The 19,398-nt window shown below is 54.5% G+C and overlaps 6 protein-coding genes across 6 annotated transcripts; 3 read left to right on the top strand and 3 right to left on the bottom strand.

Moving 5' to 3' along the window:
- Window positions 1-991: 991 nt before the first annotated feature.
- On the top strand, window positions 992-2,725 carry CTHT_0041460 (uncharacterized protein; the record flags this gene model as incomplete). The annotated part of the gene is made up of 3 exons (XM_006694489.1): window positions 992-1,673; window positions 1,732-1,801; window positions 1,933-2,725. 3 exons carry the CDS (start codon window positions 992-994, stop codon window positions 2,723-2,725), a joined length of 1,545 nt encoding a protein of 514 aa, XP_006694552.1.
- A 2,077-nt stretch (window positions 2,726-4,802) lies between these two features.
- Window positions 4,803-6,794, bottom strand: CTHT_0041450 (putative transcription initiation factor; the record flags this gene model as incomplete). The annotated part of the gene is made up of 1 exon (XM_006694488.1): window positions 4,803-6,794. One exon carries the CDS (start codon window positions 6,792-6,794, stop codon window positions 4,803-4,805), a length of 1,992 nt encoding a protein of 663 aa, XP_006694551.1.
- Window positions 6,795-7,525: 731 nt separating this feature from the next.
- On the bottom strand, window positions 7,526-8,229 carry CTHT_0041440 (putative membrane bound hemoprotein; the record flags this gene model as incomplete). Its single annotated transcript, XM_006694487.1, has 3 exons — window positions 7,526-7,696; window positions 7,765-7,891; window positions 8,117-8,229. The coding sequence occupies 3 exons, from the start codon at window positions 8,227-8,229 to the stop codon at window positions 7,526-7,528; spliced, it is 411 nt and encodes a 136-aa protein (XP_006694550.1).
- Window positions 8,230-8,987: 758 nt separating this feature from the next.
- Window positions 8,988-12,320, bottom strand: CTHT_0041430 (putative F-actin-capping protein; the record flags this gene model as incomplete). Its single annotated transcript, XM_006694486.1, has 6 exons — window positions 8,988-9,240; window positions 9,434-9,775; window positions 9,854-9,991; window positions 10,048-10,311; window positions 10,360-10,420; window positions 11,126-12,320. 6 exons carry the CDS (start codon window positions 12,318-12,320, stop codon window positions 8,988-8,990), a joined length of 2,253 nt encoding a protein of 750 aa, XP_006694549.1.
- A 1,161-nt stretch (window positions 12,321-13,481) lies between these two features.
- Window positions 13,482-16,085, top strand: CTHT_0041420 (sporulation-specific glucan 1,3-beta-glucosidase-like protein; the record flags this gene model as incomplete). Its single annotated transcript, XM_006694485.1, has 3 exons — window positions 13,482-14,349; window positions 14,401-15,880; window positions 15,962-16,085. The coding sequence occupies 3 exons, from the start codon at window positions 13,482-13,484 to the stop codon at window positions 16,083-16,085; spliced, it is 2,472 nt and encodes an 823-aa protein (XP_006694548.1).
- Window positions 16,086-17,397: 1,312 nt separating this feature from the next.
- On the top strand, window positions 17,398-19,177 carry CTHT_0041410 (putative multidrug protein; the record flags this gene model as incomplete). Its single annotated transcript, XM_006694484.1, has 4 exons — window positions 17,398-17,888; window positions 17,960-18,459; window positions 18,515-19,040; window positions 19,150-19,177. The coding sequence occupies 4 exons, from the start codon at window positions 17,398-17,400 to the stop codon at window positions 19,175-19,177; spliced, it is 1,545 nt and encodes a 514-aa protein (XP_006694547.1).
- Between the last annotated feature and the right edge of the window lie 221 nt (window positions 19,178-19,398).

Below are 19,398 nucleotides of genomic sequence, written 5' to 3'. Positions count from 1 at the left end.
TTGTCAGGATCGACTGGCGACTCCCTCCACGGCCTGGCACTATATTGAGTACCCAGGAGGAAATATAGAGGAAGTGCAGACAGGTCATTTAGGTCCTCGGTGCAGTAGAAACGACAAGTTGGGGTCCGATTGATCGGTCAATATCATCTGACAGGGCTGGCATCACGGTAGCTTGCTATCGCTGGAAGAGAACACGGCAGACGCAACGCAGCTCTGTCGCGTAGGACCCACTTAGTCAGAGTAAAGAGTCTCGTCGCTCCGACAGCCCGACTCAGACTTTTCGCCCCACGACCGGAAAGCCTGGAAAGCTGCGAACCAACTACCCAGGAGCTGCGCGGCGCACGTCAGCAAACACCAAACCCTCGTCTTTACTCGATTGCCAGGTTGCAGGTGTGGCCAGCGGAGCACAAGCACGGCCACCCCACATTTCCACACTGGCAACCGATTTAAACGGTCGCATTGTGGTCAAGGCGCCTTCTTCTTTTATCGTCTTGCACCGTGCACGGCTCAACAACGCCCATCGCCCTCGCGCGCCAGCCAAGCACCAGTCGAGTCTCTTAAAGGAGCCCGAGCTTTCTAAGTGACTTCTCATCAGCCGTCATCGTATCCCGTTACCGAGATTCAGCGACTCGAGTATTGAGTATCCTCGGGTCCAGTCGTATCCAGAAGGTGAGGTTTCTTTCAAAATTCTGTCAACCCTCAACTTTCTGCTGTCCGTTTTATTTTTGCCATCTCAATTCCATCATGATCACCCATCAATGTTTCGTACATGGTACATACATCTCTTGAACCCTTGACCTGGATAGCCAGGAACTACTCATATCATCGCATATGATGAAGACAATGCCTGCATTAACGCAGGACGATGTCCTTTCCATGAGCAATTTCAACCAGTTTGGTTTTAGGTTATTCATCACTCTTGCTGACTACATCTTCAGGACATCATCCTAATCACTGAGGCCTGTGTCTCTTCATTCTCCACGCTTCCAAAATGTCACAGGCACCGGGCGCATCTGACTCCCTGGGAGTTGGGACAGTGGCTATCAAACCCGAGCCAGGTATGCAACAGGTGCAATCTGTTCAGCCTGGCTCTGGGCCTGAGCAAGTCCACCATGTTGTTCAGCCTGAAGTTCAGCAAATTCAACAAGTTCCCCAGGCTCAAGCCCAGCCTCAAGTCCAACCCCAGCCCAGTCAGCCTGTTCAGCATATCCAGCAACTCCCAATCGACAACAAGGCCGCTCCTCATGGCTCAGAGCAAAAGTTTGCCGCACCAATGAATGCTTCATATACTGAGCCTGCTACAATGACGTCGGCTCCCATGCAGGCTGTGTCTGGAACTGTACCAGCAACTGTCGCAACAACAACTATTCCTACCACTCTCCCAGCGACCGTCCCGACAACCGTTCCTACCACCACCACCACCACCACCACCACCACCACCACCACCGCTGTTCCCACAACTCTTCCGGCCGCTGTTCCTAGCGCCAACATGGCACCTGCTCCCATGGTGCATCCAGACTTTGCTTCAAGTGTCGCAGGGGGCGTGCCCCAGATGCCCTTCAAGACCGAGCCAGCTGCAGCTCCTGCGCCAGCTCCCCAGGGTCCGGTGAAGGCATTCCCTTGCAGCACCTGCGGGAAGCCGTTCGCAAGGCGGAGCGACCTCGCTCGACATGGTACGCATTTGCCCAGCTCCCAAAAACTTGAGAGCATTTTGGCTGACTTGAGGAACAGAACGCATTCATAGCGGTATCAGGCCGCATGTTTGCGACTACCCGGGTTGTGGGAAGCAGTTCATTCAGAGGTCAGCGTTGACAGTTCACCAACGTGTGCATACGGGCGAGAAGCCGCATCTGTGTGAGAAGTGTAGCAAGGTATGCATATCCTGCCTTAAGTCAAAAAGGTCATTTGCTCACATACCTTACAGCCTTTCAGCGATAGCAGCTCACTGGCCCGCCATCGTCGTATCCATTCAGGACAGCGGCCCTACAAGTGCCCTTATGCGGACTGCCAGAAGACCTTTACCCGCCGCACTACACTAACTAGGCACCAGAATCACCACGTTGGTACCGTTGAGGAGTCAGCGCGGGCTCGTGCTGAGGCTCTGGCCCAAGGCGCCAGCGCCGCAGCAGCAGCCGCTGCCGCTGCCGCTGCCGCTGCCGCTGTTGCCAAGATGCAGTCGCGGCCTGAGAGCGAACAGCCTTCTGTCCAAGAATCTCCTGCTCCCTCGGCCCAATCACCCGACCAGCGCACTGTCTCAATGTCCCCCGGCGCTGAACTTGCCAACATGAACAACATGCAACAATTCCTCAATAACAACTCAATCCCGGCACATCTTCGCAGCGACGTCCATGTTAGCAGCCCGGCCTCAACGACATCATCAGGCTTCAACAACGGCATGCGACCAACTTCCCATCCTACCGGTTATGCACCTCAGCAGACGGCGATCGAGCCTGGCGTAGATAACACTCAGCAAGGACCCGGCAGTGCTGCGGGCAGCCCCCATATTGGCAGCGTCGGGTGGGCATCTCCTGGCCCTGCTGGCTCTCCCACACAGAGCCCTAACGGCAATACCTATATCTACCCTGATCCTGAGTCTTACCCGACTGGTACCGCAATGGGACAGATGTTCTACAACAACACTGCAGCGACCACCCGCCGTCCCGATAGCGCTGAGCCTGGTGCTGGAGCCGGCCGACAGGGAGAGCTCTGGGCAAACGCGCAGTAGGGGGCGCCTCACCAGAGCTTGGTCACGCATACCTATCTCTTGCATGGTCCGAATCATCAACTTACACACTCTCCTGCCCCTTTATGGAAGCAGCAGGACTTGACTCAGAGCTTGATTCAACAGTGCTCCCATCACAGTATGCTCCCTCAACCTGGCTTTCCACATCCAGTTTCTTCTCAGCCGAGCCTCTCTCAGAACAATTCTGGTCAGCAGGCTTCCTCTCAGGAACTCACTGCTTCCAAGAGTGATGCTGCTAAGAGAGATTGCTTTTCCTCGGATTCGACTTCTCAGCAAAGCTCGTCGTCGCAGCCTTACAAGCCCCAGCCGGGTTTCCCCTCATCACTATAACTGAGCTGAGTCTCTATCCAGCAAAGCTCCTTGACTCTCTCCACATCATAACATCCTAATACTCCTCCCTTTTTTTAGGGGCTTAATTCCTGGGCGTTATAAAGAAAGTTAAACGGTCAAAGAATGCCTCATGTGTGAGTGTGTACCATTTGGTCGGCCAAAACAAAACCAACAAGAAGAAGAACAAAAGAAAAACCCAAAACTCTTGTGTATTGTTGGACTTATGTTTCTCAACAATAAAGGTGTTCGGTTGAAGGCAGTTTTTTTTTTTTTTTTTTCATTTGTACTGGTTTAATAGTCACTCTTGGTCGGGTCGCTGGTGAACTTGGGTGGATGGCGATTTGGGCGAAACGAACAGACAAATTTGCAGGATCTCTTTGATAGGTCTCTGGCGTCGTGGATTTGTGTCTTCTTTATTTGCTTTCCCTCTCTCTCTGTTTCTCTTTCGTCTCTCTCACTCTCACTCTCACTCTCACTCACTCTCTCTCTCTCGCGGGAGCTGCTTCTTCCGGCTCTTCTGTCGGTTGGGGACTGCTTGTTCTCTTGAGAGATACAAGGCAGGAGAATATTGGCAGACTGGGTCATCTCCACCGATAAATTTGCTCATCCTGAGATGGCATGAAGTGGTCATGGCAAGTCACCAATAGCAGATTCACTCCGCCCTTGCTTCAGTCTCCCTCGGCTCTTCGGGGAGAAAGGATCTTGATGGTGGGCTAGACAGGCAGGTGAGCTTGGTCTAATGGGTTTGGTCGCTGGTTGGTTTTGTAGCGCTAGTTGTGTTACGTACTGTAAGATGAGGGAAACCTACCCTATCAATACAACTTAATTCGGCTAAGTTCCTGCATTATGTTGGTTCAGCCGGTGTTGAGTCGTACGACTCATGACCCAGAGATGACGAGTACCCTGCCAGCCAGATCTGAAATGCAGTATAAAGCAATGTTCTGCATCGGTATATATATATATATATATATATGATATATATGAGGAGCATGTGAGCACTTGTAAAAACAGAGGGCTAGACTTAGGCAACAAAATATAACGGAAAAAAAAAAAAAGATGTGACAAGACTCGCATCAAGAAGCCGGGAATCACCAAGAACCCCGTGTCGCAGACCATATTATATATAATCCAACTAATCATACAAGGGCGTGTTGAGTCTCAGGAACAACGGGAATAACACCTGTCAGTCAGCCAGAAAACCCCTCCAGTCCATTAAGTAAGTTCTTCGATGCTTGAGCACCGATAATGATGTCTGCGCCACCATTTTTTTAACCGTTTGTAGACTATACCATCATTCCATCGACAGCATCATGCCGATGTTACAAAAAGTAGAAACACAAAACCGTCCGTTCATTTATCAACCAGCCCTTTTCCGAGAGACTGTGGTAAGATAGTAGTAGAACAAGACAGACAGGCACATGAAACCCTAGAGGCTCCTTCCCGGCAGAGCCCTTTCAGAGTGCAGAGCTCTTTTGTCTTGTTCCCTCGTGCCCACGTTAAAGCACCCGTTTAGCTAACCCCCTAAACGCCGACCCATGCAAGGTAAACGCCGAAAGAAAAACCCGTAGCAAAGAAAGCCGGACCTATTTCTCCATGATGACCGTGTCCGTAACCATGTCCAGACCAACGCCATCCTCTTACTTAGTATCAAGCAAAGCCCCTAAATTAGCAGGTGAGCTGGCCACATCAGCCAGCAAATGAGTCTCGGTGGAGATAAACTGCCACCAGTTTAACGCTTCAAGTGGCTATAATCCTTGAGCAGGTGTTCCATATGGGTATTAGTCGCCTTGCCGGTGCGTCTCTGCGCCCGCTTCTTCTTCTTGTCCTGCTGCGTGGGGGCGTTGGCAGCCTGTTTGAGGCGGGGATCCTCGCTAGCAGGCTTCTGCTGCGCGGCCAACAGGCGCTGCACGATAGTATCGACAGAGGGAACCTCGACGCGCGCCCACATCAGCTTGAGCTCAGGATCAACCTCGTGGAATAGCGACGGATCATCGAGCCAGACCATGCGGGCAGCGCCGTCCTTCTTAGCACGCACCACCAGCACCTTGTGCTCGCGCTCCAGCTCAGCAATGGCCTGTTCGCAGTCAGGCCAGCCATCCTTGAGGTCCTTGACGCTGACGCCCGACGCGTCCTGTTTCTTCTGTAGGTAAGCGATCAGCGTGTCCTTGCTCTTCACGCCCGGGATGATGGGCCGGTGCACGTAAGTACCGCTCTTCCAGGTCTGCTCGGACAGATCCGGGTCGGGGATCCACTGGATCTGCGGATTGCGCCGCATCTGGTCGACGAAGTACTCTTGCTCAGACTCTGGGCGCGAGGTGGCCGACAGGTAGGACAGCACGTCCCAGTAGGTCTGGGGCTCCTCTTTGCTGCGCAGCCAGGAGATCGCATAGGCCATCTGCGAGATGATATTTTCACCAGTACCGGTGCGATCTGGCTGCGAGTAGACGATGGGCGCGCCATCGCGATCCTTGCGCGGAGTGCCGACAGAGGTAGGGCCACCGCCGGGGGCAGCGGACGCGGTCGAGCCGACGGAGGGCGACGGACTAGGCGGTGCGAGCGACGACCGTTGGAGCTGCTGCTTCGCGCTGGGAACCAGCGACTTCAGACCTTGCTGGTTCGACATGATCGATGGCTTAGGCAGTAAATTGTGGATGTTCTTGTTTGGTGCTTGACCAGTCACAGCAGCTGTGGTTGGGATGTAGGCGTTGAGTGCGGCCTCAAACTCTGCTTCCAACTTAACTCCGCGCTTTGCTTCGTCTGTCGCTTTGGTCTCTGCCTCTCGATCGTCCTCAAAATCAGTGTCGAATGAAATTTCGGTCTCGGAGTCAGACTCGTGGTTGGTTTCGGTTTGCGATTGCTCGGTCGCTGTAGTGATAGCCTCGGCGTGGTCTTGAAGTGCAGCCTCGAACTCGGCTTGAAGTTCGGCTTTGAGTTGATCGTGGTTAGTAGCTGTGGTTTCCGTCTTGCGATCGACTTCAAAGACAATCTCGAACTTGACGTCGACGTCTTCTTCGAGGTCGGCTTTGGGCTGAGCGCGCTCGGTCGCAGCGATTGAAGGGTGGAGATTGTCTAGAAGCACGGACTCGAACTCGGCCTGAAGTTGAGCTTCGAGTTCGGCATCGACTTTGACTTTCGGCTCGGTTTGACCCCCAGAAACTTGTGCCGTCGCAGACGCCGACGAGGGAGCAGGAGCCGCGGCAGCAGAAGAGGAAGGGCCGCTTTTGGCTTTGAAGGGGCGCTGGTTGCCGTTCTTCTTCGCGGTTTTACCGTCTTTCTTTTCAAACGGAACCTTCTTTTTGGCGACTTTGGCCTTTCTCTTGGCCTTCGGCTCGTTCTCGTCAGATAGGGTCTGACGCTTGTTCTGCTTGTTGGACTTGCTGTCGTTCTGGATGGAAGAGGTTTGTTGTCCACTTCGCTCCGCTAGGATCTTGAGGCCGCGGCCAAAGAAAGAGGTCATGAAGGCCGCGCTTGGCTGCAGAAACGAAGGAAGGCTTTTCTTGGCGCCATGTGACTCGGGCGCTCTGTCATTGGCTCCGTTGGCGCCGGTTGCTCCATCACCACCCACATTGAGAGCGGGGCCAGTGGGCTGGCAAGGCTGGTCGCTGCTGGGACAGTGGCCGACCGGACGGCCAAGACCAGCGGCAGCTGGGGGCGGCTGGCTTCGGCTCCCAGTGTCTGGAGCCCCACCATTCTTGTTCTGGGTTTCGCTGTCAAGGGCCATCATGGAGCGAGTGTGCCACTTCGAATGGGTTGAAAGCGATTGACGATGGTTGGAGGTAAGAAGCTAGAAAAAAGAACAAAAGAAAGGAATAAAGAGAATCGGAAAGAAAGAAGGTTCACAAAAGGCCCTGCGATCACAAAGGCCACATGTGAGCAAGTGCAACGTGCGATCTGGACCTCACAAGCTCATAGGGACATCAACACATTTCGGCCACGAACGTCAGGCATCCGCATCATCAAGAAGCCAGGCGAAGGTAAACACAACATGCAGAGGGACCATTCGCTCAAGAAATTACAATGTGTCTATAAACTACCCTATGTGCCAATCCCATACGTGATTCATTTGTTCCAGCCACGTCCTGCCAAAGTAATTGGCAGCCCCAGCAGCTGGACTATGTCCTGACCGTTCACACCCTAAGCCAGATAAGCACCTTCAAGTGAACACTGGCAGGCGCTGTAGACCATCCAATCCAATACGCTGAACCCATGAGGCTGCGTATTTGTCGTCATCGAGTTGCAAGAAAATATCATTAACACAGCCACACCTCGACACGGGGAATAGTGAGAGGTTCAGAGCATCTGATAAGCTATTGTGTAACTCCCTTCCCTATCCCATGCTGAACGCAGCCAACTTGGAAATCTCAGGGAAGAGAACGCAATAGCAAATCAGATCCGTTATTAATCCTCCTAAACCCCGAGCTCCCGATCAACTTCGCCACGCCAGAAACGCGCTTAAGCGCTCTGGGCAGCTTGTTGCTGCTGGAGGTAGTTGTAGGCGAAGTAGGCAATCAGACCTCCGATGAGCATAACGGCATAGAGACCGACGCCAATGCCGGCGGTCGCGTTGTTGGCAGCAGGGGCAACGGCACCGGGCTTGGGGGACTTGGGCTTGGGGTCGCCGGGCTGCAGATGAAGGAATCAGCAAACTGGCCTTTTCCATGACTCGAGCCATTGACAAGGATTCAACTTACGTTGCGCTTCAGAGTGCCGACCAGGAGCTTCTCCAGGGTCTCACGGGCCTCGTCGCTGTGGCCGACGTCCTCGAAGGCCTCGGTGGCATCCTGACCAGCCACGTCGAGCAGAACCTCCTCACCACCGCTGTGCAAGGATATGTTAGCATGTGTGCTGGGCTCAATGGCTCGGGAGATAAGGAGGCTGATAATTTTTCACGTGCCGTCGGGACGCCGATGCGGGGAAATACCGAGTCGGAGGTCCCTCGGAATTTCATATGCGGTGAGGGGACTAAGAAATCGGGAAATGCGAGGGGTGTTTTTGGGACTCTCAATCTTGGTCATTGATTGAGGGGACTGGGTAGGCACTTACGGGTGCTCGTCCACAAACTTGGTGATATCGTAGATCTTGTCGTGAATGACGACGTAGAGATCGTTCTTGGTGTTGTGCTCAGCAACGTCCTGATAGGTGAGCTGCAGCGACATCTTGACGGTGTTTGTGGTGATGCTAGCAGTTGACAAAGGTTCTTGTGCGAAGGATTGTCGTCTCGGAAACGGTGAGTTTTTTGTTGGGGGACGCTGTTAAGGCCAGCTGGTATTTTCTTGTTAGCCCCAGCACACACATACAACAGAAAGGGTTTGGCGGTGACAGCAACGCCAACAACGCGGACAAGACATACAAGACTGTGAGACTCGGGCACGACGTTGGATGGAAGCAAGTCTGGACGGCGACGGCAGGCTGGAGACGGGATAGGTAGTGAGAAAGAAGAAAAAGAATCAAGGGGGGGATGGAAAAAAAAAAACGGTCAAGGTTCCAGATGGTCGACAACAAACCAGGACCAGGTCTCGGCCCGGCGTCCACTCTCTGACACGCGCTATCAGGGGCCTCTCCTCAACACATCCCGGGCGGGAGCGGCAGCAGTCATAACGAAACGCAGCGACTCGCGTAGGGCATTTTCGCTCTGGGTAGCCGCTGCCGCGAGCCACTGAGAACCCCTGTGCCCCTCGACAGACGGTACCAATCGGTACCAACCTTGGCGAACCCCGATAGAACTGCAGCTTGGCGGGCCCATCCCGAACAGAGTGTCAGCCAATCAACAGCATCCAAATGCAACAGTTACTTGTTCTGATTGGTTAACGCAAGGATGGTTCGATTCGGGGGATACACAATCCGAGAAAGTTAAGTCACTCAGATCATAGGGCCACACTGACTGACACCGCTGCGACTCGCGGGCACATATTGATCAAAAATCATGGTCTTTGCGAATACGGAATCGAGAAACACATAATAAAGTGTAGAGTTGGAAATAAGTCGATCTTGTGGCTTGTGCATCATCGAAGTTAGTGCTCCCCTCCTCGCGATCTTCGCGCTGCTGGACGGCGACCGTTTTCCGTTTTCCAGATGCTCGCCCATCCCACTGCTGTCCGCTCCCGCATCGGCGTCGCAGCAAGACGGGGTACCATGTGGGCTCCGGGGCCACCAGATCACCATCGGATCTGTTAATCGGGACTTTTGTCAAGGGTCGTGCCGTGCGGGGGGACGGACACATAACGATATCTTGATCATGGCGTCCTTTTCTCCAATGAAAGGCCATCGGAATGGTTTCGTTTTCAAATGCTGAAAGAAAGCATCATGTTGAGCTAGTCCCTCTAAAAGGAAACATATCCAGCCAGCCCAGCCCTAACTTACCGCCGAGCCCCACCCCCGCCAATGTCCTGTCCCAGCCGGTACCCGGCTATCTTCTCCCACTCGATTTTCTGCCTGGTGACAGGCAGTTGCCGGCGCAGGGCCTTGAAGGCGCCCTCGCTGAGGCTCGCGAAGCTGCGGTTCAGCTCCTCCTGGTACTTCTTCTCTACCGCCGATATCTCCTTGACGATGGCCGCGCCAGTCGCCGACACGGACGCCGTCACCGGCTTATCAGTCAACAGCCGCACGTTACCGTCCTCGTAGTAGTGCACGTCGACCTTAATGCTACCCTCGACAGTGCCAGCAGCCGGGTCCAAGATGTAGAGTGAGCGCCAGCGCCCGTTCCTGAAACGGGTTAGCTAAGGAAATTGGGAGGAGGGGGGGGGGAGGGGGAAGGGCTATGGGAGAGAGGTGAGAACATACCAGTAGTTGTTCGGACTGTATTTGTTGGCCACAATGATAATGGCCACCTTGGAGTCATTCTCGATCGGCCAGGCGCCATACGCGGCATTGCTGTAGTGTTCTTTGACATAGGGCGCAAGCGCCTTGATGACGGATTTCCTGCCCGACGTATGAGCTTCTCCGTCCATTGCCATCGTGATATGGAAAATGCTCACGTTAGATCCCCTTGTGCGCCCTCCACGACATAGGTCTCAACAGCGCTGGCTTTTTGCGTGGTGTGGTCGAACGCGAAGCTGGTCGAGGTCTCGACGTCGTAGTAGCGGCTACCACCGAGGGAGTTATGCGAGCTGATTATGACGTGTTGGCTGCTTCCGGGCAGCTTGACCGTGGTGAACTGCTCTTCGTTGTACTTCTGGAAGGCTGGGCCGAGCTCGTTGATCAAATTCGGTGTCGACGAAGTCAAGTTCTTGATGTCTGTACTAGCAGTTGGTCAGGTCAGGGGCTCCATGTGTCGGGCTGGAAATGACGAAAGGTTGAGAGCAAGATAGTTCTTGGGCAAGAAGACGTGCCTGCGACGACATCCGCGAGCTGAGAGGCTTGTTAGTTTTGGGCCCCAACCGCAAATATGCCATCCGCCCCTGAAGCCCCAGGATCGGGCAGCTGGGCGCTGGAAACTGGCGACGTACCTCTCCTGGCGGAGCCCCCTCGATGAATGAGGAGAGAATGGCTTTTTGACTTTGCAGAGTCATGGCCGATCTACGTTGACTGGGGTTTATGATATTTGGTGAATACGGGAACAGGGAGTGAAAGAAGTTCTGGGATGGGCCAAAGGGCGGTCGACGATATGGCGGGCTGTTGTCACTTTGATGAAACCGTGGACCTGAACGATCTATGGAGCATGCGGGGCACCCAGCTTGGGGGGAGGGAGGGGAGCGGATCCCTTGGACGCCAAGAATTTGGGGATTCATCCACCAAAAGTTTAGACCTTCAACTTCAACACCAAAATCGAGGATGCTCAGACGAAAAGAAGTCACAATCAAGTCGCCGACGGGGTATAGTGTATGCACCGCTCTACAAATTAAACCAAAAATACGGACAAAATAATATCATCCAATACAATGCCCATCAACCAGTCAACGCCTCGCCTGCTAGAATGCAGCATGCTCTGTTTCAGAATGCCACTGTTCATGCTCAAGTCCCTCAGAAATTCATCACCTTTTTGATGCCGTCGTATATCCCTGGGCATACCGTCAGCATATACGTCCGCAAGACCCAAGGTCAGATAGCACTTACTGGTGACATCCGGTAAATTAAACTGCTCAAACACCAGCGGCGTGGGGATGCTCCATCCCGCAATTCTCGCAACAGGCGCCTCCAGCCTGACGAAAGTCTCGGGATCTTCTTGAATCGCAGCAGCCACCTCAGCGCCAACACCAGCATTCACCATAGCCTCATGGACGACCACACACCGTCCCGTCTTGCGCACGCTGTTGAAGACGGTCTCCTTGTCCCATGGATAGATCGTCCTCAGGTCGATTAACTCCACCGACACCCCGAAGTCCTGCTCAGCTGCCTTCAGGGCAGCCATGCACTTGTACAGAGGTTGGCCATACGACACGACGGTGACGTCTTTGCCCTCCTTGAGTATTTCTGCCTTTCCAAGCGGCAGTTCGTACGCTGTAGTCGGGACCTGCTCGACTGCAGCGCGATACAGGATCTTGGGCTCCATGACGACGCACGGGTCATTACTCCGGATCGCAGCCAGCAACAAGCCCTTCGCCTGCACCGGCCCACGCGGAATGATGACCTTCAACCCTGGGATATGCGTAAACAGGGCCTCAGGGCTCTGCGAATGGTACAGCGCGCCATGCCCGACACCGCCACAGGGCATGCGCACCGTCAACCCGCCCGCGCTCCGTCCGCCCGCCCCGTCACGATACCGGAACTTCGCCGCTTCATTCACAAGCTGATCAAATGCAGGAAAGACATAATCAGCAAACTGGATCTCCGCCACGGGCCGCATGCCCTCAGCAGCAGCGCCAATCGCGAACCCCATGATGCCCTGCTCCGTCAGCGGCGTGTTGAACACGCGGTCGCCGCCGTACGTCTCGGCCAGCTTTGTCGTGCAGCGGAAGACGCCGCCGAAGGCGACGTCCTCGCCGAAGATGAGGACCGACTCGTCTTCGGCGAGGGCGGTCGAGAGGGCGTCGTTGATTGCTTGGAAGAGGTTCATGCGCTTTGTAGTGCCGTTGCGCACCGAGGCTGGCAGCTCGGGGTTGGAGAGGGCTGCTTGGGAGGTGTGGGCGAGAAGGGGGGTTGTCGCGTAGTCAATGGGAAGGTTGAGACGCGCGTTTGGTGGATGGGTTGAGTAGAGCCTTCGTTGGCGAGAGGTAAGGGCTGATGAACGAGCAAGGAGAAACGATTGCGAGGATGCTTGCCGGGAGAGAGCCCTTGCCGAAGGCCGGATGACGACTGTGCTCCTCTTCATCGTGATGGCGATGTTGGTCGTTGCGGTGGACTAAGCAAGTGGGTATTGAACCTTCCTAATACGCTTACGATTCTCTGGGTGTCTCGGCGATCGACAGCAAAGGGCAGACACAAATGTCGTCGCTGACCGCTCTGCAACTCTCAAAGATGAAAAGATGAGACGAAGAGAACGGCTGGCAGGTAAGGAAGTGCAAACCCATGGAAGTCGGAGACTGGGATGCTGCCGTGTTCGGCTTGCGACGGCTTTAGCTATTTAATCTGCCCTGTTCCTGGCCGCTGCCCAGCATTGCCGTTGCTGCGGGGCCCCGCTCGGGCCCGGCTGCGCGGCGCCGCAGGCGGTGACTGGCCTGCGGATCGCGTGCCTAGCACCCTGATCTGAACATTTCTCCAAGATGAGATTGGTAGTGTCGTCATTGATGATTGTTGAGAGAACTTCGATCTAGTACGTTTTCAACCCTAGACCAGGCAAGTTCATGATCGGTCGTGTGTGTGTGTGTGCGTGTCTTCTGTGGTTTTTGGTGGTTGCAGCCGACTCAATGCAATCGATCCGATCGTGCAACGCTGTAACCCTCTCTTTTCTCTCATGCTGTGCCTCCTCGATGACGTCGTTGGCAGCACGCCTGCCCCTTGTCTCTGTCAGCTGCCCTCTACCAAAGGCTTGGCAATTTGGGTGGCTGGTGGGCTGGCAAAGCCCAGCTGAAAGCGAATAAGGTTGCCCGGTTAACAATCGTGCGTCTCTTTGCCTTGGCGGGAATATGGCCTAGCAGCGGCTGGAACAGTTGGCGGCTGGGGGTTGCTTGGCGGCTACGTTGTGGCGGGTGACACGGTGCTAGGTCGCGAACAGGGTGAAATTGCGGCGAAACGTCAGCGACGTTGCAAGTTTGAGCTGATGTTTGCTTTCTTCATTCTGAGGCCATGCCCATACTTTTGAATTTGGACGTTTGAAGTGAATTGTCATCTGCACCGTGTGGAAGAGAAAGTGGACTGAACAGCACCTAGGTAACATCTTGTCGACACAAGACACAGGTGGAGCTGTCTTAAGCGGCATGCATCCTTGACCGAGACCACGGTCTGTCCCAACATCTCACCCCTTGTCAATACATCATCCGGAAGCCTGCATTGAATTTCAAACGGACGGTCTTTTTTTTTTTCTTTTTTAAAAATGCCCCGCGGATCTCATTCGCGCACTCGTTCCCAAGATTATCACCAAGACCATCACCACCATCACCGTGACGGTCACTACAGCAACTATGAGCGTTCACGCTCGCGGCACCCCGACCAGCACCGTCACCGTCGCGGCTCAGTGACAGCAGGCGAGACAGATCTTGAGACCGATGCCAAGGCTTATCAGCACCAGAGACGAGAACAACGACGCAGGCGACGGTCTCAGGGGCCGACATCTGACAATGAGGAGGGCACCCTACCCCCAGGCCAGCCTCTGTCAGCTGCCGCGCTCGCCAAGCTGAACCGGGAAAATGAGATTGCCCGGATGAAAGAGCAAAGGGAGAGGAGGAGGAGGGAGAGGGAGGAAGCGCGGATAAGAGAAAGGGAAGAGGCACGGGCGAGGGAAATGGAAAAGGAAAGGGAGAGGGCACGAGAACGGGGACAGGAAAGGACCAGGTCACGAGGGAGGAGTCGAGGAGGGGTAGCTTCCGAGACAAGAGGGGCAGGATGGGAAAGCGAGCATGAGAGGAGGAAGAGAGACCGACAAAGGGAACGGGACCGGACACGAGAAAGGAGTGGTCGGGGGTATGAGCCGGTTAGGGCTGCTGAGGAAGATGGTGAGGAGGCGGATGAGGGGCGGCAGCAACAACAGAAGTATAGGGAGAATAGGAGGAGCAAGAGAGTTGTCAGTGGAGTCTTGATGGAAGAAGGAAAGGTTGGAAAGCCTGAGAAGGATGAGAATGGGTATACCGGGTTAAGAGCATCTTGGGGAACAGGGTCAAGTATTCTCAGGATAAAGCAACAGGCAGTGCAACAGGCAGTAACTGGCGAAAAGCTGCCGTGGTATAAGCAGAAGAAGAAGCTGCGTAAGTGAGACTTCCGCTGTTGAGAACTAACGAGAGATGCTGACAATATAGTGATCTACCTGGCCATCTGCTTTGTACTCTTCCTCATTGTTATCATCGTCGGTGCTGCGGTTATTCCCAGAGTGGGAGAGAGAAAGGACTCCGATAAGCCGACTGGGAATAACAACAAACCGACAGGGCTTGACAGCATCTCCCGCGACAGTATTCCTGCCGACGCCCCTGACTGGCTCAACCCCTTCACCTGGGCCGACACAACCGATTTTAACCTAACCTACACGGACGAGACGGTCGGCGATCTGCCTGTAATGGGTCTTTTCACTACCTGGGACGACTCAGCCCGCGCGAACGAGCACGTCCCTCCATTAAAGGATCCATGGGGCGATTATGGGAAGCGTCCTGCTCGCGGCGTAAACCTCGGTGGTTGGCTGTCCCTGGAGCCATTCATCACACCCTCACTTTTCAATTACGATCGGCGCTTGGGCATCGTGGACGAGTACACTCTCTGTCAGTACCTCGGTGAAAGGCGCTGCGCAGAGACGCTCGAGAAGCACTATGCCACTTTCGTAACAGAGGACACATTCCGCGAGATCGCCGAGGCAGGGCTCGACCATGTGCGTATCCCCTTCTCCTACTGGGCAGTCCAGACGTACGACGGCGAACCGTACCTGTTCCGCACGTCATGGAGATACCTCCTTCGAGGCATTGAGTGGTGTCGAAAGTATGGACTTCGAGTGAACTTAGATCTACACGCCCTACCTGGCAGCCAGAACGGCTGGAACCATTCCGGCCGTCTCGGTGCCATTGGTTGGCTCAACGGCACAAACGGCGAGCTCAACGCGCAACGCTCCCTCGAAATCCACGACCGTCTCTCCAAGTTCTTCTCCCAGCCCCGCTACCACAACATCATCACACACTACGGCCTAGCCAACGAGCCAAAAATGACCAAACTCGACGCCGACCGCGTAATCCAATGGACCGAGCAAGCAGCAAACCTCGTCCGGCGCAACGGCATCTCCTCCTCACGTACCATCATCGTCTTCGGCGACGGCTTCCGCGGCCTCCACAAATGGCAGGGCCAGCTCCAGAACGTAGACAACGCGGCGCTCGACGTGCACCAATACGTCATCTTCAACAACGACCAGATCGTGCTGAACCATTCGGCCAAAGTGCGCTTTGCCTGCGAGTCGTGGACTGAGCAGACGCTGCTGAGCATGGACCGGTCGACTGGGTTCGGCCCGACGCTCGTGGCCGAGTGGTCGCAGGCTGATACGGATTGTGCGAAGCACTTGACGAATGTTGGGTGGGGGAATCGCTGGACGGGAACATATGTGAGCGGCGATCCCGCGCTGGATGCGACTAGCCCGAGGTGTCCGACCCAGGATAGGAGGTGTAGCTGTGAGCTGGCAAATGCCCCTCCTTCGCGGTGGAGCGAGTCGTACAAGAAGTTTTTGAAGATGTTCGCCGAGGCGCAGATGTCGAGTTTTGAGAAGGGATGGGGCTGGTGGTATTGGGTTTGGGATACAGAAGATGCGTATGTCCTTCCCTCACGCCTTCTCCTTTTTCTTTCCCTCCTTGTTGTTTTGGTCATTCTAGTCTATGCTAACAGAATCAGATATCAATGGAGCTACAAAAAGGGCCTCGAGGCTGGCGTGCTGCCGAAAAAGGCCTACGAGCGCGATTTCGACTGCGATCTGTCCCAAATCCCGAGCTTCTCGGACTTGCCCGAGTACTACTAATGTTGCCCTTCGTCAGGATTGTCTGGTTACCATTCACGAAATGATGGAGCTGCATTTAACTTTTGAACCCATAGGAAAAGCTTATGTCGATGCATTTATAAGCAACATGTTTCACAGCTATACTTGCAAGGGTACCCACCATGAATAATAGATACCTAGACTCGATTTCCTTTACCCCGACAATATCAAAAGAGGGTAGCTGTCCGAAGGAACCCACATCTCAAGGCCCATTTGTAACCTTGAGATGTCATCACCGCTTCAAGGATCACCACTAGGCTTTCACGATGTTGAATGACTTCCCACCTCGCTGACAAATATCCTGCAGCACACTGGTTATTCCCGGATATATCTCGGCCGATGGCGTCTTAAATCCGAGATCCGCACGGGATTGAGATGTTTCTTCGTGTTGTCAGCAACATCAAGTTGTTGTCCATCTCGCGAAAACTGCTTAGTAACATCCAAGGCAAGAAAATCTCGAAAAGTTACCTTTACTCATCGCTCATTATCTCCTACCTACCGGTACTGTACGCATTCCACAACGATCGATTCCAAACGAATAGCATGCATGCATGCAGCCCAAGCTGGACCCGAGCGCCGGTTCCACTGCGCCACTCCATGCGGGCAGCAAAAGCCGGGAGCCTCCGCCGTACCAGTGCTGCTGTGACGAGCAACGGGCGGGGACTCCAGGCTCCATGATTGGTGCTGGGCCCACTACGAAACCCCTGGCGATTTGGACGATTGAGGAATAGCGTCATCCCCTCACTGCTCCCTTCTGGAAACTTGGAACGAAGAGGGAAAGCGTTTTCCCGTGACTAAAAATTTCTTACTTACCGGCACGATTGCCTTCATTGTTGCTGATGGTTGATGACAATGATATTGTTGTTCCAGAATCTGAAAGAACCCTTGTTGAGCTGCATGTACAGTAAGACGTCACGGGGCTGGACTTTGTGGAAAAGTGTGGCGTTGACAGAACCCCCCCCCCGGACTGAAGTCATTGATGAACCAGCTTGAGGGGGCCCGTCGCAATCTTGAGGACCAGGCGGAGCTCGACCCGGGACCGGGGCGAGCGGTGTGGGCCAAACTGATAAAACCAACGTCACATCCCAAGAGGTCAGTAGGTCGCCAACATGAGTGCTGGCTTGTCTTTTACCATCGTTTGCGTGTCAGTGAGCATCGTCACTGCTTTCTCATGCAAGGATAGTCAGTCCGTGACGTGTCAAAACCTGTCAACTCCTTTCAATTGAGTCCGTTACCACCGCCGATACCTCGGCCTGATATATTCCGAGGTCCCTCGGTCCACACACCCACCAACATGATGGCAGAGAAAGAGCCCAACCACAACCACAACCAGGCCGGTCACTCACGGCCAGGAAGCCAACACTCATCAATAGCAGCCTCCTTCCCGCAGGAAAAGCCCAAACTTGAAGAAGCCAGCACCTCGGAAGCAGACACTACTACCCCAGGCGACGGCGGGTTTGCCCCTATCCGTACCGGGCCCAGCCGCAACCATCCCCCTGTCGCCAGGCAGATTAGCCTCGAAACCCTGTCAACTCTCCGTAGGGAACGCTCCAACAACGGCTTCGGCGTGGACGACATCGAGCAGGGCGCCGATGGCGCCGTGGTGGCTCCGTATAACCACCCGAATCCTAGTTCGGCCGGGGCTATTGGCGGTGCGAGCCCGGAGCGCGACCCGTACGAGGTCGGCTGGGATGGCGGCGATGCGGACCCGATGTGCCCCCGGAGCATGCCGACGTGGAGGAAATGGTTAATTGTGGGCATTACAAGCGTGGGTAGCTTTTGCGTGTAAGTCAGAGTTTTCTTTGTGCTTGTCATCTTGATTAAGGAGCAGGAAAGTGTGGCTGACCCAATAACAGGACCAACGCTTCTGCCTCATACACTGCCACATACGGGCAGATGAACGAGGAATTCCACACTTCACGGCTTGTTTCCACACTTGGTTTGTCAACCTTCGTGCTGGGCATTGGCATGGGCCCGTTTTGGTCGCCGCTGGCCGAGTTCTATGGCCGGCGTCCCATCTATCTGGCCTCGTTCGCGGCGTTCATCGTCTGGCTGATTCCATCAGCCATGGCGAAGAATATTGAGACCATGATCATTGCTCGATTTTTTCAGGGGCTTGCTGGAAGTGCCTTCCTGTCTGTTTCGGGAGGTACCGTCGGCGACATGTTCACTCGCGATACCATGCTTGCACCCATGGCCATCTTCGCTCTGGCGCCATTCGTTGGGCCGTCGACTGGTCCTCTCATAGGTGGGTTGATCAATATGTACACCAACTGGCGTTGGACGCACTATGTGTTGTTGATTGAGGCTGGTGTGCTGTTGTTGAGCATTGCATTGTTCGTACCGGAGACATACCGTAAGTGTTTTCAAGCTCCAGGGAAATAAAGGGGGCACAGCAGCTGATGACGCAGACCCGGTCCTGCTCAAACGAAAGGCAGAAAAGCTCCGCAGAGAAACAGGCGATGACAGATGGCGTGCCCCAATCGAAAAGACCACACGATCAGTGACCAAGACAGTGGCCTGGTCCCTCCTCCGGCCCTTCCAGATCCTCTTCCTCGAGCCGATGGCCATGATCCTAAACATCTACACCGCCATGCTGCTAGGTCTGCTCTACCTCTTCTTCGGCGCCTTCCCACTCATCTTCCGCACAAACTACGACTTCAACCTGTGGCAGGTGGGCTTGACATTCATGGGCTTGCTGGTAGCTATGATCCTTGCATGCCTGAGCACGCCCATTTGGAACCGCATCCGCGAGCATTTGGTCGAGAAGCGCCGCAAGGAGACTGGCGTTGTCAAGGACGAGCCTGAGGACCAACTGCCGCCTGTCATATTTGGTGCGCCGCTGATCACGGGTGGCCTGTTCTGGTTTGGGTTTACCACGTATCCTCATGTGCACTGGATCGTGCCCATCATTGGGTCGGCCCTCTTTGGTCTTGGGTGAGTACAAGGATGTTTCGTCTTTTCATTCTGCACTTGTTCGGAGAGAGAACTTTTGGGAGACTGTTCTGTCTGAGATTCTCTGGCAATCTTGGATCCTGGACCCCAGGTTTGGCCAGGCAGCTGGTAACCTGTGAACCTGCGATGCTGTGAAGCGCTTCTCTCCTGGGTCGTGGGTTACAGGCCTCCATTGCCAACCATCGCCAGACAGACACGTTGCTCTCCCAGAATGAGGATTCATGTCCCTTCCTTGGCTTCTGTTCTCCCCGTTAGTCAGGGCTTTGTCAGTTTCTTCCGGGATGCTCCATCCCCGTTGAGCTGCCACCACTTCATGCCGGCCTATACTCTGTCGTGCTCC

The sequence above is a fragment of the Thermochaetoides thermophila genome, assembly GCF_000221225.1.
Source record: "Thermochaetoides thermophila DSM 1495 unplaced genomic scaffold scf7180000011818, whole genome shotgun sequence".
NCBI classification, from domain to species: domain Eukaryota; kingdom Fungi; phylum Ascomycota; class Sordariomycetes; order Sordariales; family Chaetomiaceae; genus Thermochaetoides; species Thermochaetoides thermophila.
Note: the sequence above shows the minus strand (reverse complement) of the source record. Positions and strands in the feature narration are given on the sequence as shown.